The sequence below is a fragment of the Ursus arctos genome, unplaced genomic scaffold (genome assembly GCF_023065955.2).
Source record: "Ursus arctos isolate Adak ecotype North America unplaced genomic scaffold, UrsArc2.0 scaffold_22, whole genome shotgun sequence".
NCBI classification, from domain to species: Eukaryota; Metazoa; Chordata; class Mammalia; order Carnivora; family Ursidae; genus Ursus; species Ursus arctos.
The window spans coordinates 59,818,330-59,840,830 of NW_026622897.1; the positions used below are offsets into that span (position 1 = coordinate 59,818,330).

The window sequence follows — 22,501 nt, forward strand, 5'->3', positions numbered from 1 at the left end:
AGACGTTCTCAGCTACAATTTGTTCAAATATCTCTTTTAGACCTCTCTCTCTCTCTTTTTTTTTTCCATCCCCTCGGGGATGCAGATGATTCTGATATTGGAATGTTTCATTGAGTCAGTAATCTCCTGTAATCTACATTCTTGAGATTGGATTTTTGTTGAGCCAAGTTTCCATTTTTACTTTCTCTTCTACCATTCATTCTTCTGCCTTATTTACCCTGGCTGTCAGGGCGTCTAGTTTAGACTGCATTTGATTCATAGCATTCTTAATTTCTGCCAGATTCACTCTCATTTCTGCCCTTACAGATTCTATATTCTCGTTAATATTTTCGTTAATATTTTTTTCAAGACTACACATATCTTGACCATTGTTACTCTGAACTCCATTTCTGACAATTTGGATATATCCATATCCATCAGTTCTGTGGCAGAGGCCACAGACTCTGTATCTTTTCTTTGTTGGGGGGATTTCTCCTCCTCGTCATTCTGATCAGGAGAGGTTGCGGGGATGCCCAGAGCCCAAATTATTGACCAGGACCCAGGCAGTGTGCACTTGTTTTATAGCGACCTTAGGAATGTGGACTTCCTGATTTTTCAACCTGCCTTCTGGGGGAGGGGCCTGCCATGCTGATATTCAGACAACCCTGTTTGGGTAGAGTCACGCTGCACCTGTGAGGGGGGGATGGGGATGGGCACAATGTGAGCTGGTATTTCCGGGCTTTTGTTCTCTGGCGGCTTTCCCTGGCAGTTTTCTGTGCCTCTTCTGAGAGTCAGAGCAGCAGTGGCCATATCCTAGCCTCTGTCTCAGAACAGAGAGATTGCAATCCACTCTCCACTGAGCTCTTCTGGCCGTGTTAACTCTGTTTCTGTCGGTGCCGCTAAAAACCCCACAGCGTCCCGGGATGTGCACCCCACAGCCGGTGTCCCAGCCCTCACTTCTGGGGCTGGCACATCTCTGTCCTTTGTGCTTCTAACACTGCCAGCCGCCCCCCCCCCCCCGGTTCCCGTGCACTCTCCCGAGCTCCCTGTTTCAGTGTGGTTCACACGCGCTCTGGAGCGCCGGTTTTCCATCTGGTTACGCACGCGCGCTCCCGAGCTCCCGGTTTTACTCCAGTTCCAGTGAGCGCTCCAGAGCTCTGGTATTCAGTCTGGTTGCGCCACGTTCCCGGGCTCATGGTCTCAGTCCGCTCTCTCGCGGGTGCCGGTCCGTGAGTCCGGCTGCTCCCCAGTGCAGCTGGCTACCGCTTCCCAGTGCCTGAGCGCGGCGGCTCCCTCCCCCTTGCGTTTATCTTCTGATATCTGTGCGCGGATTCATGGCTCCCTGATTTGTACCTCAATACTCAGCGCTGGAGATGCTCGTTTTAGAGATCCAGATGTATCTTCCTGCATCTCAAGCTGATTTCGTGGGTGTTCAGAATGGTATGGTAGATATTCAGCTCAATTCAGGGAACCAGATGAAAAAAGGGTCCCCTACTCCTCCTCCATCTTTTCCCCGAGATTCATAAATAACAAAGAAAAAAGAATTGGAGTAGGTGCTGGGATCGATTGATAGTAATATATAACATGGAAAAAAAAGATGGATTTTACAGGTTCCAGTGTTTATAAAATGTGAATGTATTTTACAGGCTTTCCTATTTCTGAAGTGCCAAAAACCAAAGAACAAAAACAAAACAAGAAAGAAGCAGACCCTCCTTGTATTGGTCTGTGAATTATTGTCCTTCTTCTTTTACAAAGAAAGTGCTTGATGAAGGATGGAAGGTAGGTCCAGGACAAGGCCCACGGATAAAAATCTTACTATATTCTAATCTTGCTAAGGCAACTACTCAGCAAGTCTTCTAAGTAGGAAGCCAAAAGGTGCTCACAGTCAGTGGCAGATTTCAAGACCGCATGGGAAATTCCTTGTTGCTACTTTCCTCAGAGCTCCCTTCACATCCTTGTTCCTCAGGCTATAGATGAGGGGATTAAGCATGGGTATCACCATTGCATAGAACACAGATACCAATTTTTCCTGTTCTTTGGAAGACTTTGGTGTCATGTAAGTCACAATTGCTGATCCATAAAAAAGGATGACCACCAGGAGGTGGGAGCCACAGGTAGAGAACGCCTTGAGCCTCCTCACAGCTGACTTCATCCTGACCACAGTCACTATGATGTGGCAATAGGACACCAGAATTAGGGAAAGAGGTACAAGGAGAATCACGACGCCCATGAGGAAAATGGCCATCTCTGAAGTGCGGGTGTCTGTGGACGCCAGGATCAACAGTGCAGGGGCCTCACAAAAGAAATGAGCAATACTATTGCTGCCTCGGTAGGGTAGCCTTAGTATAAAAGTAGTATCCACCACAGACACCACAATGCCGCTGGTCCATGATCCTGCAGCCAGCTGGACACACACCCTCCAAGTCATGGTGCTAGGGTAACGCAAAGGGTTGCAGATGGCCACATACCGATCATAGGACATCACTGCCAGAAAGGCACACTGTGTACCCCCAAAAATGAGGAGGAGTAGAAGTTGAGCTGCACAGCGTGTGAATGAAATAACCTTCTTCCTGGATAGCAAGTGGACTAGGGCCTGAGGAACGATGTTGGTAGAAAAACAGAGGTCAGCCAGAGATAAGTTGCAGAGGAAAAAATACATGGGTGTGTGAAGCCGGGAGTCAGCCTGAACAAGGCACATGAGAAGCAGGTTTGCAAGCACAGTGACCAGGTAGACACCCAGGAATAAAATGAACAGCAGCTTCTGGGTGTGGGGGTCATCAGAGAGTCCCAGAAGGAGGAATTCTGTCACCTGTGTCTGATTTGTTTGTCTCATAGTTTGTCTCTTTTTTCAGTAAGAAGTCACTTCATGCTAAACATAGGTCCATATAACCTATGAAATTATATAAATCAGGTTTGGAGGACTTTGGAATGGCCCTCAATCACTACCAGCCATTTCCAGTATCCCCTTTATGTAGAAGATGGTCATGCTGTTTTAGTTGGAACATTCTCAGCGTTGGAAAATGTAATATTTTTAAGGTGGTGCATTCACTTTTGTGTCATGTGCAAATGTAGAGTAGATTGAAAGAATCATCTTTATTCTGAATATAAAACTTCTAATATAAAAAGATTCAATTAATCTATAAAGCTGGCACGTAAATCACTTTATTATCAACTACAACTCGAGTCTTTTGCTGCTATCGCCACATCTCCCATGTCTTAGGATGGTGTTTTGTTGTTGTTGTTGTTGTTGTTGTTGTTTTTAATTCTTTGGGTATGAGACTCTTGTCTCTTCCCTGAAAAACAGGCACTAAGGTATAAGAAATCAAAAGGAGCCAAAGTACCTTGCAGAACTGACATGTTTTGGAGAAAATGACCTGTTTTTGAAAGAGCTGGGAAACCAAGGAGTAATTGGATAGTATGCCATTATCTCTTTGGCAATCCCATCCCCAGCTTCAGCTGGAATTCTTAAGCATTCATAAACTTCAAAAATAGCAGACACACAATCACAACATTTCATCTGAAGCCATCAGGTGGAGTAGTTATTGTGTTCGAACTAAACAGCACTAATCCATCCACCATCACCTCTCGCTGCCTTGCATTATCTGTCTATTCCTCCCGGAGATTAAAAACTCCTTTGAAAACTGCATCGTTTTCATTTTTGTGCCCTTTGTTAGACACGACATAGGGACTTATATGATTGATTATCATTAAAGTAAATAAAAATCATTTGATCATATGCTTTAGTAGAGTTCTTTAAAGAGCATAGCCCATTCTGATGCACTCAGATGGGAACATAGGTTGTTCTTGACTTTGGTCCCCCTCACAAGAATAACAAACAACTATTCAAGAATAAGACACCCCCTGGAGAAACCTAGAACATGGGGGTGAGGAAACCATATATCTGACAAGCGGTTAATATATAGAATATATGAAGAACTTATACAACTCATTAGTCATTAGTGAAACCAGAGGGACACATATTAGCACATGCCTATTAGAATCACCATAGTGACACAAGAGATAACAAATGCTGCATAGATGTGGAGAAATGGACCCTTACACACTATTGGTGGCATTGTAAATTGGTACAGCCACTGTGGAAAACACTATGAAAGATCCTCAGAAAAATAAAATAGAGCTACCACATAATCCAACAATTCCACTTTGGAATACAAAAGAAATGAAAACACTAACTTGAAAAGATATCTGCACCGCAGTGTTCATAGCAACACCATTTACAATAGCCAAAACATGAAAACAACCTAATTGACCGTTGGTGGATTAATGAATAATTGTGAAATTGTATATATACAATGGAATATTATTCAGCCATTAAAAATTAGGGCATCCTACCACTTGCAGTACCGTGGATGGTCCTTGAAGGAATTATGCTAAGTGGCATTTACTCAAAGACCAATACTGTATGATCTCATTTTTAGGTGGAATCTAAAACAAACAAATCAAATAATAGAAAAAGACATCAGATTTGTTGCCAGAGTGGAGGGTGTGGGGAGAACGATTTGGAGGAAGGTGACCAAAAAGTATAAACTTCCAGTTATGAGATCAATAAATCTGAGGGATGGAATGGACAACATGGTGACTATCACTAACACTGCTTTATAATATATATGAAAGTCTACATCCTAAGAGTTCTTCTCACAAGGTGAATTCTTTTTCCTTTTTTTTTTCTTTTTAATTGTATCTATAGGAAAAGATTGATGTTCACTGAACCTACTGTGGTAATCATGTCACAATATATGTAAATCAGGTCATTATGCTATATATAGTGATATACGCTGATTATTTCTCAGTAAAACTGGGAGGGTAGAGGGTGGAAGAGTGTCATTATTCGGAGAGATTTGCAAGACTTTTGGAGCAATAATAAAACTTTATGGAACTGTTCAAAAAGAAGGGAGAGAAATTTGAAGTCTAAAATTTAAGACCCTATGCAAAGTTTAGGCTTTCAATCCTTTATCTGTTTAGTAAATATAGTATTTTTCTCAATATATTGTTTTAAATACATCCCATAGGATGGATGGGATTACCAGGAAAACCAATCATATCGAAGTAGAGTTTTTCAAACAGTTTTAGAGAGCAAATATGTAGTATAATAATACAGGTGCTTCTCTATTAACACATTAGATTTCAAAATGTTGTGGCAGGTCTAATAACCACCTTAAGTTAATTTCAAAATAATGAGCTCAAAGGAGATTTTGAGGTATCTTCAACACCTGCAATGTGATATAAAAATACCTGTGATTCCTTTGGCAATGAAGTCATAGATACTGCTAATGATAGTTTGACTTAGTTACCAACATTCAAACAAGAAGGAAATTTTGAATTCCAGTTAGGGTAAAGTACAAATAAAGAAGTAACATTCACATCTTAATTGAAGAACACTCTGCAGTTCAAGTGAAGAACTCCTGGGCGGAAGAAATGCCCACTTTTCTCCAAAAGACATGATCACGTTCTATGTAATCTGATGATGGAGTCTTAGGCATCTGGATAGGTTCTAATTCATCATTGAAAGAATACATGAATAAATAAAACATTAACGTGAACAGTCACATCTCTGCTGGATGATCGTTTATGGTTCCCTTACAGACCATAGCCCATCTTTCCAGCCATTTTCCCTGCCACACAGCTAGGACAGACTGTATTTTTATACCCACTGATTTTTGCTGGATATAATCCCTTTATTCAGAGGTATAACCACACTACTAGAGTTAGCATCACTTTCCTTGAACATTCATCACACTTTGAATACTCAGTCACCTTATTTGTAGATCCAATGTCATTAGCCAAGCACATGCTTGGTACTAGGGATAGAGAAAAAAGACCCAGCTCCTGAGGCCAAGAATCTCAGATAGGAAGAACCAAACTGTGGTCATGTTTCATCCTCCATGTCAGTGTGGTCCCAGGAACATCAGAGATTCACAGCAAATAATAGTTTAATGAATGCATGTACTGGACCAAGTGAGTCTTTATGACCTAACAACTACTTAAATCAAACTAATAAAGAATTGCTTCTAAAGAAAAATGTAGTCTGTTGCTGAAATAGCTGACATAAAAATAAGTTTTGAGACCACACACCATTTTAAGTTAGTTACTTTCGGAATTACCGTCCATCTAGTGGAAGATACTACCTGGTTAGTTCTTAGAGTCTCCCCAGGTCCTTTAGACTTTGCTTCTCTCTCCACCACAGCTCACACCCTTCCCACAATAGAAATTAACACGTCTCTAATTGCAGGGAAAATTAAACGGTAAGCAAACATTCTCAGTTCTGATGAAAGAGAGAGAGCATACAACTAAACACTTCTCACAACGTTTTAAGTGATGCCTGTAATCAGTGGTTAACTTAATGGAAGGACAACCACAGGATATTGCTGATTTCTATACCTTCATCTGGCTAGTAACTACAGGTTTTAAAAGAGTCCATTTAGGAAAAGTATTATCCAGGAACACCTTCCTTTCTTACCCGCACGTTTCCCATTTCCACTCCCACTCACTCCTAACACATACAGACTCTACAACTAAAGACATCACAAACATCTAGATACTAGATACATTAGTGTACCTTCAGCATCATGGACTTCCATCATAGCTAAAAACATTACGTTGAAATTACTTTCTTTCTCTGTGGCAGGAAGATGTACAAGGGCAGGGACCTCATCTGACTCATTTATTCACAGCAAATACAATAAGCTGGTACAGACTAAGTGTACAACACATGGTTTTTGAGCTAATTTGACTTGAGCCAAACACTGGGAGACAGCATGAGTCAGAGATGAGTGTGACTTGTGATCTGTCAGATGTTAGGGGCTCTCACTGACCTGGCACAACAGTAGAAGGCTACACCCCTGACCTCTCCTGATTTGTTTTTGAAAGCATATTATTCTCTAATGCCAATGTGGAGTTGAAAATGTTCCCCCAGGTGACTGTGAATCTGCCCCCAGGGTCAGGAAGCTTCTGAAAAGAAATCATGTGTACTGTCAACCTTTCTCTTCTACTATTCTGCCTTTTCCCTAGATTTAACATCCACTTTTAAGTTCATTTCTCTAAAAATGACATATGAATCAAGAGGATAGGGTCACAGAGCCATGCATTGTCTAATCTGACATTTCTTTTAAGAAGAAGATTCTAAGGGAATCCATAGGAACCAAGAGAGAAAATACTAAATTTCAGTTCTGATTCCAAGGTCTTTTGTGCTCAAGATTACCCATTCCCTACCCTCCATACCCACTTACTGTCTTCCAAACCCAGCTCAACAGAGGCATAAAAATCCCCACGCAAAGGATCAATACTGACTCCAGGGAAGGTCTGCTTATGTCTCCTCTAGGTGAAGACCATGGTTCTTCTTCACAGGGAATTTGACGTTGCAGGTGTGGTTTGATAAGTTAGATCCACTGTGGAAAATACCTTGGCTAAATCTAATTACAGAGGATTTAGCCCTAAGAATGTGATTATTTGGACAAAATCAGTTGAATTTTAAAAGCCAAATTTATGAAGAGATTGAAACCAATTCACTCTCAATATATGCCAGATTATTACCTTTGTTCACCTTTGCCTTCTCTTTCCATCCCTTTAATAGTCTTACCAAGTTTTCTCATCTGGTGAAGGAAGAAGGATCAAATTAGCATGTCAAAGCCAGTAAAAACATGTGAGTGTTGAGGAGGAATCCACTGCAGGTGTATTGGCTGCAGGAGTGGGCAAAGTGGAGACTGCAAGACTGAGGGCATCTTGTCCTAAGTCATCTGAGTCAAAGAGCTCAGTAAACCCTCTGAGGTCAAAATCAAGGACAAGGCAGAGAAGGGAATCCCCAGCACTCCCTTGTCCTTCTGTTCCATCCAAAGGTCTTACTGACAGCAGGTCATACTATGCCACAACAGTTCCATTTAAATGAGGACAACAAAAGGATAGTAGGAGCAGTCTCTGGAGTGGCTGAAGTGCTCAGGAGAATTCTGAATCACTAGGGTGGATCTTGAGCTGTGTGGCCTCTCAGAGGTTCCCAAATGGTTATAAGGAGAACAGAAAATAACATGCAGTTAGCACTCACATCTCCATTTATGGGCCCCATTACCAGTTCTTCTTACCTGTCTTCTTTTTTGGGAAGAGTTGTATTGTTGCAATCAAGTATTTGGTTTCTAGGTTCTAGGTTGCAGCCCAGTTATATTACATACTGTATGTATGATTTTTAAGAACTTCATCATTTGTAGAATGGGAATATGATGTGCCCCAGATAATGATATTCTTTGATTATTAACATTTTAACAGTATTTTCTTTATTTGTCTCTATTTGTACCCATAGTTGTTTTAATAACTTGATGCTAAGTTGTAGACTTAATGCCCAGAATACATAAGGAATTCCTACAAATAAGAAAAGTCAGAAAAATCCAGTTTTTAAAATGGGCAAAGACCGGAACATATACTTAGACATAGGAAAAACAAATAGCTAATAAGCATATAAAAAGATACACAACATAATTAGCCACCAGAATACATATAGTAAAACCACAGTGAGGGGAACCTGGGTGGCTCATTTGATTAGGTGTCTGACTCTTGATTTCGGGTCAGGTCATCATCTCAGGTTTGTAGGATCAAGCCCCCATGTCCCGCTCTGGGTTCAGCATGCAGTCTGCTTGACCCTCTCACTTAACTCCTGCCCAGGCTCGTTTTCTCTCTCTCTCTCTCATAAATTAATTAATTAATTAATTAATCAAATTCTTAACAAAATAAAACTACATTGAAATAATACTCAGCTTAATAAAAAATGGATTGAACTGACTGAGGATATGGAGCAATTTACATTGCTCATTGGGAGCACAATTTGGTACAATCAACTCAAAAGTCTATTTGGAAGCATCTTTGAAAACTAACCTTAAATATATGCCTTCCCTCCTACAATGCAGTCGTTTCACTCCTCTGTGGTATGCATGCCTCACGGAAATGAGTGTTTATATCCACCACAAGTATGTACAAGCGTTTTTATAACAGCCTTACTCATAATAACTGGAAGTGGAAACTATATAAAGGTTCATGGACAATAGAAAGGATAAATTTGGCTACAGTCATGCAGGGGGATATTATTAAATATTTTTAAAAGAATGAACTACTTCTACATGCAACTCCACAGACAGAAAAATGTTTAGTAAAAGAAGTGGAACATATAAGAAGTATATTCTACAGGATTCCATTTCTTTGAAGCTCAAGAACAGGCAAAATTAATTTATATTTTTAGAATTCCAAGTAACAGTTACCTTTGAGAGACTGTTGATTTGGACTTAACTGGGAGCCTTTTGGTGCCTGTGAGGATTCTACATTCTGATCTGTATAATAGTGATACAGACATATGCATACATAAGACCACCTTGCTATACTACAGACTGGTGCACAGTCTGTGTGTAAGTAATACCTCATTTAAAGAGAGGGAGAGAGAAAAGAGAAAAAATGAAGTTAGGCATTTAATTCAAACTGCTGGAGACAGGGGTGTGAAATAGCAGAGCAAATCCAAAAGCACAAACAGGTAAATAATAAAGAAGAAAACAGGTAAAAAAATAAAAGAAGAAAGCAGTGAAATAGAAAACAAAATATAAATATGATAAGTGTAACAAAATCCCAAATTTTTCTTTATAATGATTCCTAAGATAGCCAAAATGGTATCAAAAATTATTTATTAGAGGGAAAATAGTAAAGTAGCGAACTCCAAGTGGCCCTCCCTCCAAAGAAATATAAAAAACATGACAAATACTGTCAGAGCAAACTTTATCAGATTCTGGAAAATAGAAGTTTAGAGCAACCCAATGAATGTTTAGTGGGGAAAAAGACAACACAGGTTTGTGTTGTTTAACTTTCTCTACTATGAAAATGAAATGACATCTCACAGAATGAGATATCTGAGGAGGGTCTAGTATGCAGGATATATAAAGAACTCAGGTAATGCAAAACCAAAAAAGATGAACAACACAATTGAAACATGGACAAAGGACTTAAAAGGTGTATCTCCCAAGAAGATACACAAATGGCTGACGAGAACATGAAAGGATGCTGCACACCATTAGGCAGGCATTTGGGAATTGCAAATTAAAACCACAGTTAGAAATAGAACCTCTTCCTTTTCTACTGGCAATATTGCCAAGCCACAAAATTTAAAGCCAGGTAGCACCGTTTTGGCTATCTTAGTAATCATTATAAAGAAAAATTTGGGATTTTGTTACACTTATCATATTTATATTTTGTTTTCTATTTCACTGCTTTCTTTTATTTTTTATCTGTTTTCTTCTTTATTATTTACCTGTTTGTGCTTTTGGATTTGCTCTGCTATTTCACACCCCTGTCTCCAGCAGTTTGAATTAAATGCTTAACTTCATTTTTTCTCTTTTCTCTCATACGCTGGCTGTTACACGCAACTGATGAATTATTGAACACTGCATCAGAAACTAATGATGTGTACTATATGTTGCCTAGTTGATTTTAAATTAAAAAAAAGAATTGAGACCTCTTAGATAGACATATGTGAAATGTAATGTACAACAAAGTTAATTTCAAAAATCATTTGGAAGAGGGCAAAGAGTGAAGTAAACAGTATTAGTAAATACTAGTTTACTACCTAGAGAAAAATATACCTGGATTTCTACCTAACGTGACACAAGAAGGTAGACTCTAAATGGGCTAAATAACTAAAAGTTAAAATGGAACAATGATATTATAGGTGAAAACATAAGAGAACATCTTTCTGACCTAGAGCAAGGAACCACCAAAACAAAGACCATAACGAAAAACTTGATGAATTTGATTTCCTCAAAATCTGGGATTTGTCTTCAAAGAACATTATGAACAAAGTTAGAAAGATAGATGAGAAAATGGATGAGATAGTTGAGCTATGTAAAACAAATAATAAGAACTTAATATCAGGAATTCATAATAAATTGTAAAAAGAAGAAAAGGAAGTAACCCCCAATAGAAGAAAAGCAGAGGATGACAAGGGAATTCACAAAAAATTAACTTCAAAGGGCTACAAGAATAGAAAACAATACTGAAATTCATTAGTATTGGTTGGTATACAAACTGAAACAACAAAGAGATACCTATTTACCCCTATTAGGCATGCAGAAACTAGAAAGTCAGATACTGTAAAGTATTGGCAAAAAGTAGAGGAGAGAGGAACACTCACTTTCATTTGGAAAAATGTGGAGAGATACAGATATTCTGGGAAGAAATCTGGTATTACTGGGTCACCTTATGCCTGCACAAAGGAAATAGTCACATCACAGAAAAGGAAATGAAAATGATCAAGGAACATAGAAAATTATGCTCATCCTCAAGTATAATTAATATCATATAACAAACTAACAGTGAGATGCCATTTTTTTAACCTAATGGATTAACAAAATTGAAGAGTTTCACAATACCAAATGTTAGTACAGGTGTAACTAAATAGGAACTTTTATGCAATTTTGATAACTATAAATTAATGCAACTTTTTAACAGGACAGTTGACAATATCTGTTGACATTTTAAAGGAATGTACCTTTAGATCCTGCAATTAAACCTCGAGAAGTTATCCTTCAAATTTATTTGACAAGGACACAACAATATATGTTGAAGGAAGTTCACAGTGGCACTGTATTCATGTCTAAAGAATAGAAAATCCATATGTCCATTAATATGGATATGGTTAAGTAAATTACAGCATATTTATATGATGGACATAATTTATTTTTAACGAGTTAGATTTATAGGTGCTGTGAAATCAAAACTAAACTATAAATAATGTGCAAGTCCAACCACAAACACAAACAGTAAAATTCAAATTACTAGTATTTCGTTAAGGTGATGAATGATGCTTTGTGGAAACTAAATTGCCACGTGAAATATGATTGGGGGATTAACAAGTGCAGGGCATTTCCTTGAATCCCACGTGGCTGTACTACCATCTGATAACCTGATTCTTCCACCTGTTTTCTCTTACATTTTTTGACCTTAAGAGGATATGAATGCATCATTTCGATCTAAAATTTACCCTTTAAAAAATATTTTCATTAGCTTGAGAGAGCTATAGCAATAGTTCCATTTCCATGTGGTCAAACCAAAGTCTTAATTTAAGAGTTGAAAAGTCTCATTCTGTAAAACCGTCCTTTGTGAACTATTCCTACAAAAGAAAAGCTTGGACTTTATGTCCAGTAAATTAACAACTTTAATATAAGAGCCCACCCAAACCCCGGCTACCATGTTGCTATTAAGGCCATGCTAACCAAATTCAACTCCACCACTTAAGGTGGTCACATGGCACCAGAACAACCACAAACCAAAATGACAGCACAAGGCCTGCAGTGCGGCTGTAGTACTCAGAAAGTTGGCATCCAGACAATCCAATATCTGCTAATTTTCACGTCTTTTAATTACCATACAAATGAAAACACACGTTTGATAACACACACTGAGACTATATCTGCTGAGCTATTTGGAATGACCTGGGTGTAAGGTTCGGCAGAGGGGTGTTAGAATGAGCTGGAGACTTTAGTCTGTGACCTCAGGTATAACTCCAAGTGCCCTAGGATGTCTCAGAGGATGGCAAGGTAATAAAGTTGAGGGCTTTTAAAGCTCCAGGGAATGCCCTGTTTACGTACCCTCAGGACCTCACCTCTAAATACATTGTTGAAGGGAAACTGCTCTGTTCAGAACTGGGACCTAGGAGAATTGGAGTTTGTACGTTGAATGAAGTGAGGCAGAGAGGCTGGGGGTGGAGCCAGACTCCTAGGGATGACTCTAGCCAGGCCCTGGGAGGCATTGCTTAGGAGCCAACCCACAACGGGTGCTGTCCTTCGAGGCTGGATCTGCAGGCTGCAGAAATCATTCCCTCCCACACTCTATCCTCGATGCCTTCACCACTGACCCTGCAGCCCAGTTGCTGCCTCCTCTCTGTCCTCAGGTGAGAGTGGACAAGCTGTTGCTGGGTCTCAGTCTGTAGGAATGCTCAGAACCGGTTGGAGGTTGGGAGGTGGGCATGGCATTGGGAGAGGTAAAGTTGGCCTTTACTTTCTTACATATCAATGTTTTTCCTTGCTCGACTCTGAGAGACAACAGTTGTATTCCCACTCTTCTCCAGAGAGCCAGCCCAAAACTCCTTTTCCAGACTTTCTTCATCAGGGATGGGACTCCTTCCAGAGAGATCACAGAGGCTGTGCCTCTTGCTGTTGAAAAGCAACTGCCTGATTTTCCCTTTCCCTCCCGTGTCAGCCCTTCAGGCTTCCTTGTTTCTCTCAGCTTGCGTGTGTTCCACCATCTCCCATTGAGCAGGCAAGGGGCTGGAAGGAAGACAGGAAGCTTGCTTTGAGGAACCCCATCAAGAGCTCCTTGGTCTTGACTGTTCCCTGGGTCTAGGCGATGTGAAGGAATCAGGACTGCATGGTACACTGTTTTGGGAAGTTTGGCACTGCTGCCTCCAAGCCCCTGGTGAGTTAGGACAGACAGCAGAGCGTGGGTCCCATTACAATCAGTGCTGTCCTTCTAGTCCAGAGGAGGATACTTGCCCCCACTGCTGGTGCCCTCACACACACCCCATACTGTGGTATCCTTCACGTACAAGTCAGGCGTGCTGGGTTCCCAAAACACCAGCCTTGCTCAGTATCCAGTTGGCTCAGTATCTGTGACATCTTATTGTAAAAGAGTTGGTGGCCGTGGGGGTACATGTATGAGAACATGAAATGCTTCAGTGAGTACATCTGTGGTGTGTGTTGTCTGCGTGTTTATATAATATCCTGTGAAGCTGGCAGTGAGTGGGTATATGCGGCCTGTGGCGTGTGCATAGGACAAGGAATAACGCCACGTATGCAACTGTGTGTGTGCGAGCCACAGTCACTAAGAGAAGATATCTGGAAAGGCCATAGTAGTTACAGCGTTATTAGGGCCTCAGAAGATAAAAGATGCATTGCCTGTCCCTTCAGTTTGGGGACACAGCCAGACTTAAGATCTCTTCCTGTCTGTCTTCCTTCTTCTTTTTCTCCACGTCTCCAGATTTCTGTCCTCCAAGTCCAACTTCTGTTCCCTGATTTCTTCTAACTTTTCTCCTTATTGTATTTTCCCACTCTGATTTTTTCTTCATCGTTTTTTATCTGAATTAGATAAAGATACATCATTGCTTACTTAATTAGTACAGTTGGCAGTGTTATATGCAATCTTTAGATCATGAAAGAATCCTTGTCCCCGGCCTTCTTTGGAATAGAAAGGATACTACATTTCATCTTATTTCCCTCCTTTCTCACTGATTTGTATTACTCTCCTGTTTGGAGCTTTTCCTAATCCACATACACACTCACATATGTAAATATACAAATCCTACCTTTAAGAGATAGAGAGATAGTCAGTTTTTAAGTATACTGTGCAGTCTCTCCCTGGATACTAAGTTTTTGTTGTGCGTTCAGAGTTTATCAATGAGGTAAGGGTATTATTTAATGGAATCATCTCTAGAGAGAAAGAAAGATACACAACATGCCTACACACACACACGTATGAATCTTACCCATACATGTTATTTCACAACACTCTTTTGAAACTCAACAGTGTGAACAACATCTTTCTATGGAAGATACAGATCTTACTTTTAATGGCTTAAGTTTAGTGCACCATGATCACAGCAGCTGTTTCTTGAAATGGAGCTGTCAGACATTGTGCGAACTACTTTCCAGTAAGTTCTTAATTTAATCTTTATACCCACACTGTGGTTTGTGGTGTTCTATCCATTTCACACTAGGAAACAGAGGCATAACCGAGCTGAATCAATTGGCCAAGGCCACAGAGCTAAGAAATAGGGGAAAAGCATTCGACCTATGTCTGTATGATTCACACATCTTTATACTGTTACCCATTTCTCTATATGATGTGGATTATACCATATAAGAAAACAATAATTAATTTAATGCCATCACCTGTTGTTAGACTGTGAGTTGTTTTATTCTGGAAACAATCCTGTAAGTGAATATCCTTTGAAACAAAGTTTTATGCATACTTGTAATTATTTACAAAATGTAAAATCCTAAAAATAGCATTGTTCATGTTCAAAAAAGGCAAGTCCATTTTGTAACTTTATAATACTTTTGATTGCCTTCCAGAGAGATTTTATAAATGTTTCATGCCTACATTTTTCATATCTGTTCGCCCCCTTCTCAAAAATACAGTTGGAGATTTCAGTCTATTTCAGCTTTGCTAATGTAATGTGAGAGACACAATAGCTACTATTTTATTTCCTATTTCTCTAAGTGAGGATGAATATTCCTTACACAGTTTTTGGCATTTGCATTTCTTCTCTGAATTGCCTATTTAACATCCTGTTTGCATCATTTCCATTCGTATTATTTTACTATTTTTAAAAGCTCTTTGAAGTCAGAGTTTCCTATTTGTTGTTTATATATTTCAATGTATCTGTTCTTGTGGTTTGATTTGTAAATTCTTTTTTTTTTATTTTAATGTTTTTTTTATTATATTATGTTAGTCAGCATACAGTACATCCCCGGTTTCTGATGTAAAGTTCGATGATTCATTAGTGCGTATAACACCCAGTGCACCATGCAATACGTGCCCTCCTTACTACCCATCACCAGTCTATCCCATTCACCCACCCCCCTCCCCTCTGAAGCCCTCAGTTTGTTTCTCATAGTCCATAGTCTCTCATGTTTCATTCCCCCTTCTCATTACCCCCCCCCTTTCTTTATCCCTTTCTTCCCCTACCGGTCATCCTAGTTCTTATGTTCCATAGATGAGAGAAATCAAATGATAATTGTCTTTCTCTGCTTGACTTATTTCACTTAGCATTATCTCCTCCAGTGCCGTCCATGTTGTAGCAAATGTTGAGAACTCGTTCTTTCTGATAGCTGAGTAATATTCCATTGTATATATGGACCACAACTTCTTAATCCAGTCATCTGTTGAAGAGCATCTCGGTTCCTTCCACGATTTAGCTATTGTGGACAATGCTGCTATGAACATTGGGGTGCATATGGCCCTTCTCTTCACTACGTCTGTATCTTTGGGGTAAATACCCAGTAGTGCAATGGCTGGGTCATAGGGTAGCTCAATTTTTAACTTTTTAAGGGACCTCCACACTGTTTTCCAAAGTGGCTGTACCAACTTGCATTCCCACCACAATGTAGGAGGGATCCCCTTTCTCCACATCCTCTCCAGCAATTGTTGTTTCTTGCCTTGTCAATTTTTGCCATTCTAACTGGCATAAGGTGGTATCTTAGTGTGGTATTGATTTGAATTTCCCTGATGGCTAATGATTTTGAACATTTTTTCGTGTGTCTGTTAGCCATTTGTATGTCATTATTGGAAAAGTGTCTGTTCATATCTTCTGCCCATTTTTTGATTTGTTTATTTGTTTCTCGTGTATTGAGTTTGAGAAGTTCTTTGTAGATCTTGGATACCAGTCTTTCATCTGTAGCATCATTTGCAAATATCTTCTCCCATTCTGTGGGCTGCCTCTTAGTTTTTCTGACTGTTTCCTTGGCCGTGCAGAAGCTTTTTATCTTGATAAAGTCCCACAAGTTCATTTTTTCTTTTGTTTCTCTTACCTTTGGAGATGTGTCATGAAAAAAGTTGCTGTGGCCGATATCAAAGAGGTTGCAGCCTATGTTCTCCTCTAGGATTTTGATGGATTCCTGTCTCACATCGTGGTCTTTCATCCATTTGGAGTTTATCTTTGTGTATGGTGTGAGAGAGTGGTCAAGTTTCATTCTTTTGCATTTAGCTGTCCAATTTTCCCAGCACCATTTATTGAAGAGCCTGTCTTTTTTCCACCGGATGTTTTTTCCTGCTTTATCAAAGATTAGTTCCCCAAAGAGCCGAGGGTCCATTTCTGGGTTCTCTATTCTGTTCCAGTGGTCTATGTGTCTGTTTTTGTGCCAGTACCATGCTGTCTTTGTGATCACAGCTTTGTAGTACAGCTCGAAATCCGACATTTTGATGCCCCCAGATTTGTTAGTAAATTCTTGAGGATTAGTGTTGTTGAGCATCTTTTTATGTGTCTGTTGTCCATCTGTATGTTTTCTTTGGATAAATGTCTGTTCATGTCATCTGACCATTTTTTTATTGGATTATTTGGGTTTACAGTGTTGGGTTGTATAAATTCTTAATATATTTGGATACTTACCCTTTACTGGATATATTATTCGGAAATATCTTCTCCCATTCAGTAGGTTGTCTTTTAGTTTTGTTGATTGTTTCCTTTGCCGTGGAGAAGACTTGTATTTTGAAGTAGTCCTAATAGTTTATTTTTGGTTTTGTTTCCCTTGCCCCAGGAGACATATCTAGAAAGATGTTGCTATGGCCAATGCAGAGAAATTCCTGCCTGTGCGCTCTCTTCTAGGATTTTTATGGTTTCAGGTCTCACACGTAGGTCCTTAACCCATTTTGAGTTTATTTTTGCATGGGGTGTAAGGAGTGGTCTTGTTTCATTCTTTTGCATGTAGCTGTCCAGTTTTCCCAACACCATTTGCGAAAAGCCTGTCTGTTTCCCATTGCATATGTTTGCCTCCTTTGTCAAAGATTAATCCACCATATAATGATGGGTTTATTTCCAGGCTCTCTGTTCTAACCTATATGTCTATACATCTATTGTTGTGCCAGTACTATATTGCTTTGATTACTACAGTTTTGCAGTATATCTGGAAATCTGGGACTATGGTACCTATAGTTTCTCTTCTTTCTCAGGATTGCTTTGGCTAGTCAGGTTCTTTTGTGGTTGGTTCCATACATATTTTAGGATTATTTGAATTAGTCCTGTGAAAAATGTTGATGTTTTGATAAGGATTGTGTTAAATCTGTAGATTGCTCTGGGCAGTGTGGATATTCTAACAATATTTGTTTTTCCAATCCATGACCATGGAATATTTTTCCATTTGTGTCATCTTCAATTTCTTTCATCAGTGTTTTATAGTTTTCAGAGTAGAGGTCTTTCACGTCAGTTCATTCCTAGGTAAATTGTTCTCTTTGGTGTAGTTATAAAGGGGATTGTTTCTTAATCTCCCTTTCTGCTGCTTCTATTATTAGTGTGTAGAAATGCTTCAGGAAGTGTCTTCTGTGTGTGCTTCATTTGCCCTGCTGTTGAGTCCTGGCTATTTTTTCCTTCAGTCCAGTAGTCTGCAGAGGCTCTCTTTGCCCTTTGTGTACAGTGCGTGGTCCCCAGATGAGTGGGTCACATTTTGATAAGGTGTGCACTGGTCTACATGTGAATCGAGGCCTGCTGCTGCTTCCAGTACTGAGGTCCTACAAACTGTGTGGGTCAGAAGATGAGGTGTTGGTGGGGTTTGTGATGGTCTTCTGTGGGAGGTATCTCCTGGAGCTGGGACCGAGGCAAGTGTGACTGGGAAGGATGGAACTGCCAAAGTGTGGGTGGGCAGGGCTTGGTGTGAGCAAGTTAGGTAGTGAGTGGCAGCACTGTGCTGGTTCCCAAAAGTGGCCCTGTGTTTATGTTGGGATAAGAGAGGAAAATGGTACCTGACAGCTCCTTTGTTCCTCGAGAGTCTCCCTGTGATCACTGCCTATCTGTGGCATACTCTGAGATGAGCAAATTACTCTCCCTCCTGTCTGCCCCCAGTGTTTTCGAAACTCTTGCTTCCATGTATCTTCCCTGGCTGTTTGCTGTTTCTTCCCTGGCTGTTTGTTGTACTGTCTCTTTAAGGGGGGGAACTTTGCTTCCTAACACCCTCTGGGCTCTGCTAGAACCAAGTCTGCTGATTTTTATAAATTCCAGTCTTTAAGTCCCACTGGTTGTAAGAACTCACAAGGTTTGGTCCCTCTCACTTTCAAAGCCAAACGTTATGGGGTTTCATCTTCCCTGTGCAAGCTCCCTGGTATGATAGTCTATATTTGCACCACTGGCTACCTCCCCACTGCGTACTGCCACAGTCCATTTCACTCCCAAAGCATGACTTTACCCTTCCTACCTCATTCATTGTGGGCTCTTTTCTACATTTAGTTGTGGGATTTGTTCTGCTGGTCGTCAGGTCATTTTCTGGGTTATCTACTGATGTAACTGTTACCTAGTTGTATTCATGGGATAAGACAAACTTAGGTTCCTTCACCATCTTCCCAGGGTCTCAATGTCTTCCTTTTAATTAGAATATTTTATCCATTTACTTTTAATGTAATTCTGAATACAATTGGGATTAAGTCTACCATCTTATTATTTGCTTTCTATTTTTCCCAAGTATTCCTTGTTCTTTTCATCTTATTGGCCTTATGTTTGAGTATTTTTTATTCCATTTTATATAGTCTGTTTGATTTCTTGCTATGCCTATGGTTTTATATATTGAGGTTTACAGTATTCATCCCAGTTTTATTCCTTAGACTTGTCCTCTGAGAAGTAGCAACTCATTGCCAGGAGTTTTCAGTGAAGCTCCTCAATTCTGGATGGCTGGAATTCCAAAATCTTGCTGCTTTACCTGACTTCCCTAATAATTGCCTTCTGGGAGGCTTGCCCAGTCTTATACTATGCCTGCCTTGCTTAATATTCAGCCCAAACTTGTTCAGATTCCTAAAACCCCTTTACTGTGCAGCCACTTCCTTTCTGATGCTCTTTCACCTGTTCCAAATGCTTTGGCACCATCAGTTATGGATCTCTGTTTCCTCACCTCAGTGAGGCCATAGTGCTCTGCTTAGGCTCCAGATCCATGGACCATGGTCCTGAGAGTGCCTCTTGACATTAAGTTAGTGGGACCATGGAACTGACCTTGCTTATTTCCTTGCTGTGCAAGATTGCTTTCTGAACTGGCTATTGTCCAATGTCTGAATATAGGTATTCCATACTTCCATTTCATATTTGCTTCTAGCAAGATAGCTGGTCCTATAGCAGTTACTTTATTAAGACTGAAAGCAGGGCGCCTGGGTGGCTCAGTGGGTTAAACCTCTGCCTTCAGCTCAGGTCATGATCTCAGGGTCCTGGGATTGAGTCCCACATTGGGCTTTCTGCTCAGCGGGGAACCTGCTTCTACCTCTGTGCTTTCTCTCTCTCTCAAAAATAAATAAATACGGTCTTTAAAAAAAAAAGAGAAAGCAGATGCAATAACGTGACTTTAGAGCATCCTCAACTAAGTGCTGTTTAGATTTTCCCATGTTTATATTTTTCCAATATTGGCAATAGACAATGACCTATTAAAAACAACATGAAAGAACAAGAACATTAAAAAAGAAAAAAAATAACCCACCCATAATTCCAATATCCAGAGTCAATCACTCCCAACATTTTGGAGATTTTTTCTTTCAGTGCTTTCTGTGCACTTTGAAAGCCTATATTAACATTGGTCCCTAAGGTATTAGCAAAACCACTTTGGTAAGTACCAGTGGAAGATGATTGTCATTATTATTATTAAGGATATTAATCATTATCTGTGGGATATAGAGGAAACAGAGATGCTCAGGTAACAGCTAGACAATAAGGGGAAAAAGAAAGTGACCAACGTTACATTACTGACAGTGGTGAGAACAGTTATTACCTGTGGAATTTTAGAAGTAATTGTGGGAGAGGAAGTAGTTCTTTGAGTAACTGTCAGCACGATGCTGTACAGTATATCCCTAGGGATTACTCGTTTTACAAAACTGAAACTTAGTATCGTTTGACCAATACCTAATTTGACTAATAATTGCCTCCTTCCACAAGCCCCTGGCAATGACTATACACCTCTCTGCTTCTATGAGTTTGACTATTTTACATAAGTGATATCATGTAGTATTTGTCCTTTTTGTGAGCATGTGTATGTGTGTGTATTTGTTCTTCTGTATCTGGCTTACTTCACTTAGCATGATGTCCTCCAGATTCATCCATGTTGTCACATATGGCAGGATTTCCTTCTTTTTAAAGGGTGAATAATATTCTGTTGTGTGTATATATTCAAGATTTTCTTTATGCATTTGTTAATGGACATTTAAATGGCTACTATGTCTTGACTGTTATGAATAATGCTGCAATGAACATGGGAGTTCAGATATTTTTTCAAAATCTTGATTTCAATTCCTTTGGATATATACCCAGAAGTGAGATTGCTGGATCATATGATAATTCTATTCTTAATTTTTTGAGATACCTCCGAACTGTTTTCCCTAGTAGCTGCCCCAATTTACATTCCCACCAACAATGTACAAGGTTTTCCTTTTCTCCACATCCTTGTCAACACTAGTTACCTTCTGGGTTTTGTATTTTTTAACTTTTTTTATAGTACCCACCCTAACGGGGGTAATGTAATATTTCAGTGTTTTGATTGACACTTGCATGATGATTAGTGATGACGTGCAACTTTTCATGTACCTCTTGGCCATTTGAATGTCTTCTCTGGAGACATGTTTATTCAGTTTTCACGTCCATTTAAAAAATTGGATTATTTGCTTTATTTCTTTATTTATTTGGCCATTCAGTTGTATGAGTTCCTTGTATATTTCAGATATTAACACTTTATCAGATACATGGTTCGCAAATATTTTCTATTTCGTAGGTTGCCTTTCCATTTTGTTGATTGTTTCCTTTCCTGTACAGAAGCTTTTTGTTAGGTGTTTGTTTGTTTGTTTGTTTTACCTCACTTGTCTTTTCATTGCTTGTGCTTTAGGTGTCAAATCCAAAATCATTGCCAAGTCTAATCTCCCAAAGTTTACTCCTTCGTTTTCTTCATCAAGTTTTATAGTTTCAGGTGTTCTGTTAATCCATTTTAAGTTGATTTTTGTATATGATGTAAGGTAAAGGTCCAATTTCCTTTCTTTTCCTTTTTTTTCTTTCTTTTCTTTTCTTTTTTTTTTTTTTTTGCATGTGCATATCCAGTTTTCCCAGCACCATTTATTAGAGAGACTATCATTTCCTCACTGTGTGTTCTTGGCACCCTTGTCAAAGATCAGTTGACTGTATATGTGTGGGTTTATTTCTGGGTTCTGTATTATATTCTATTTGTCTGTATGTCTGTTTTTAACCATTATTATATAACATGATACACAAATTTCCTTGTGAATATTTTTCTTCAATTTGGAGTATTTATTTAGAATAGATTTATTTATTTAGAATAGATTCCTAGAATTGGATTTAGAAATTGGGACAATATTTGATGGTATTATATGATATTAGGCCTAGGGGATTCCTTTCCTTGGAGTTCTCCGAAAGAAATGAGAAATATGAAAACTAAGACACTGCTTTTTATTAATTGCACTAGTCCCTAATGTCACTCAAGTTCAGAACTCTGATAAGCCTAGGTTGGGGTACTTGGTCTAATGTAAAGTCTTTCAAAATCTTCAGTCACCCTTAGAGCTTAAGTTTGACTTCGCCAAATTTATCAGTCCAATTCCATGAAGAAGTGCGGAAATGGAACATGCATGACCCTTTAAAGCAAAATAACCCCAACCAGTAGTAAATATGGACCAAGCAACATCCTAGAATGTCACAAATCAGATTCTTCCTCACGAGGAAGAAAGGACTAGTAAAAAGGGAATTTCTCCCTTCCCCATATTATTGAGCACTGGGTCAAATTTAAATTTTAAAATATATTTGACAAAC

General features: G+C 39.3%; 1 protein-coding gene across 1 annotated transcript; it reads right to left on the reverse strand.

Moving 5' to 3' along the window:
• Positions 1 to 1,864: 1,864 nt before the first annotated feature.
• Positions 1,865 to 2,812, reverse strand: LOC113245848 (olfactory receptor 2D2). Its single transcript, XM_026486173.3, has one exon. It carries the CDS (start codon positions 2,810 to 2,812, stop codon positions 1,865 to 1,867), a length of 948 nt encoding a protein of 315 aa, XP_026341958.2.
• Between the last annotated feature and the right edge of the window lie 19,689 nt (positions 2,813 to 22,501).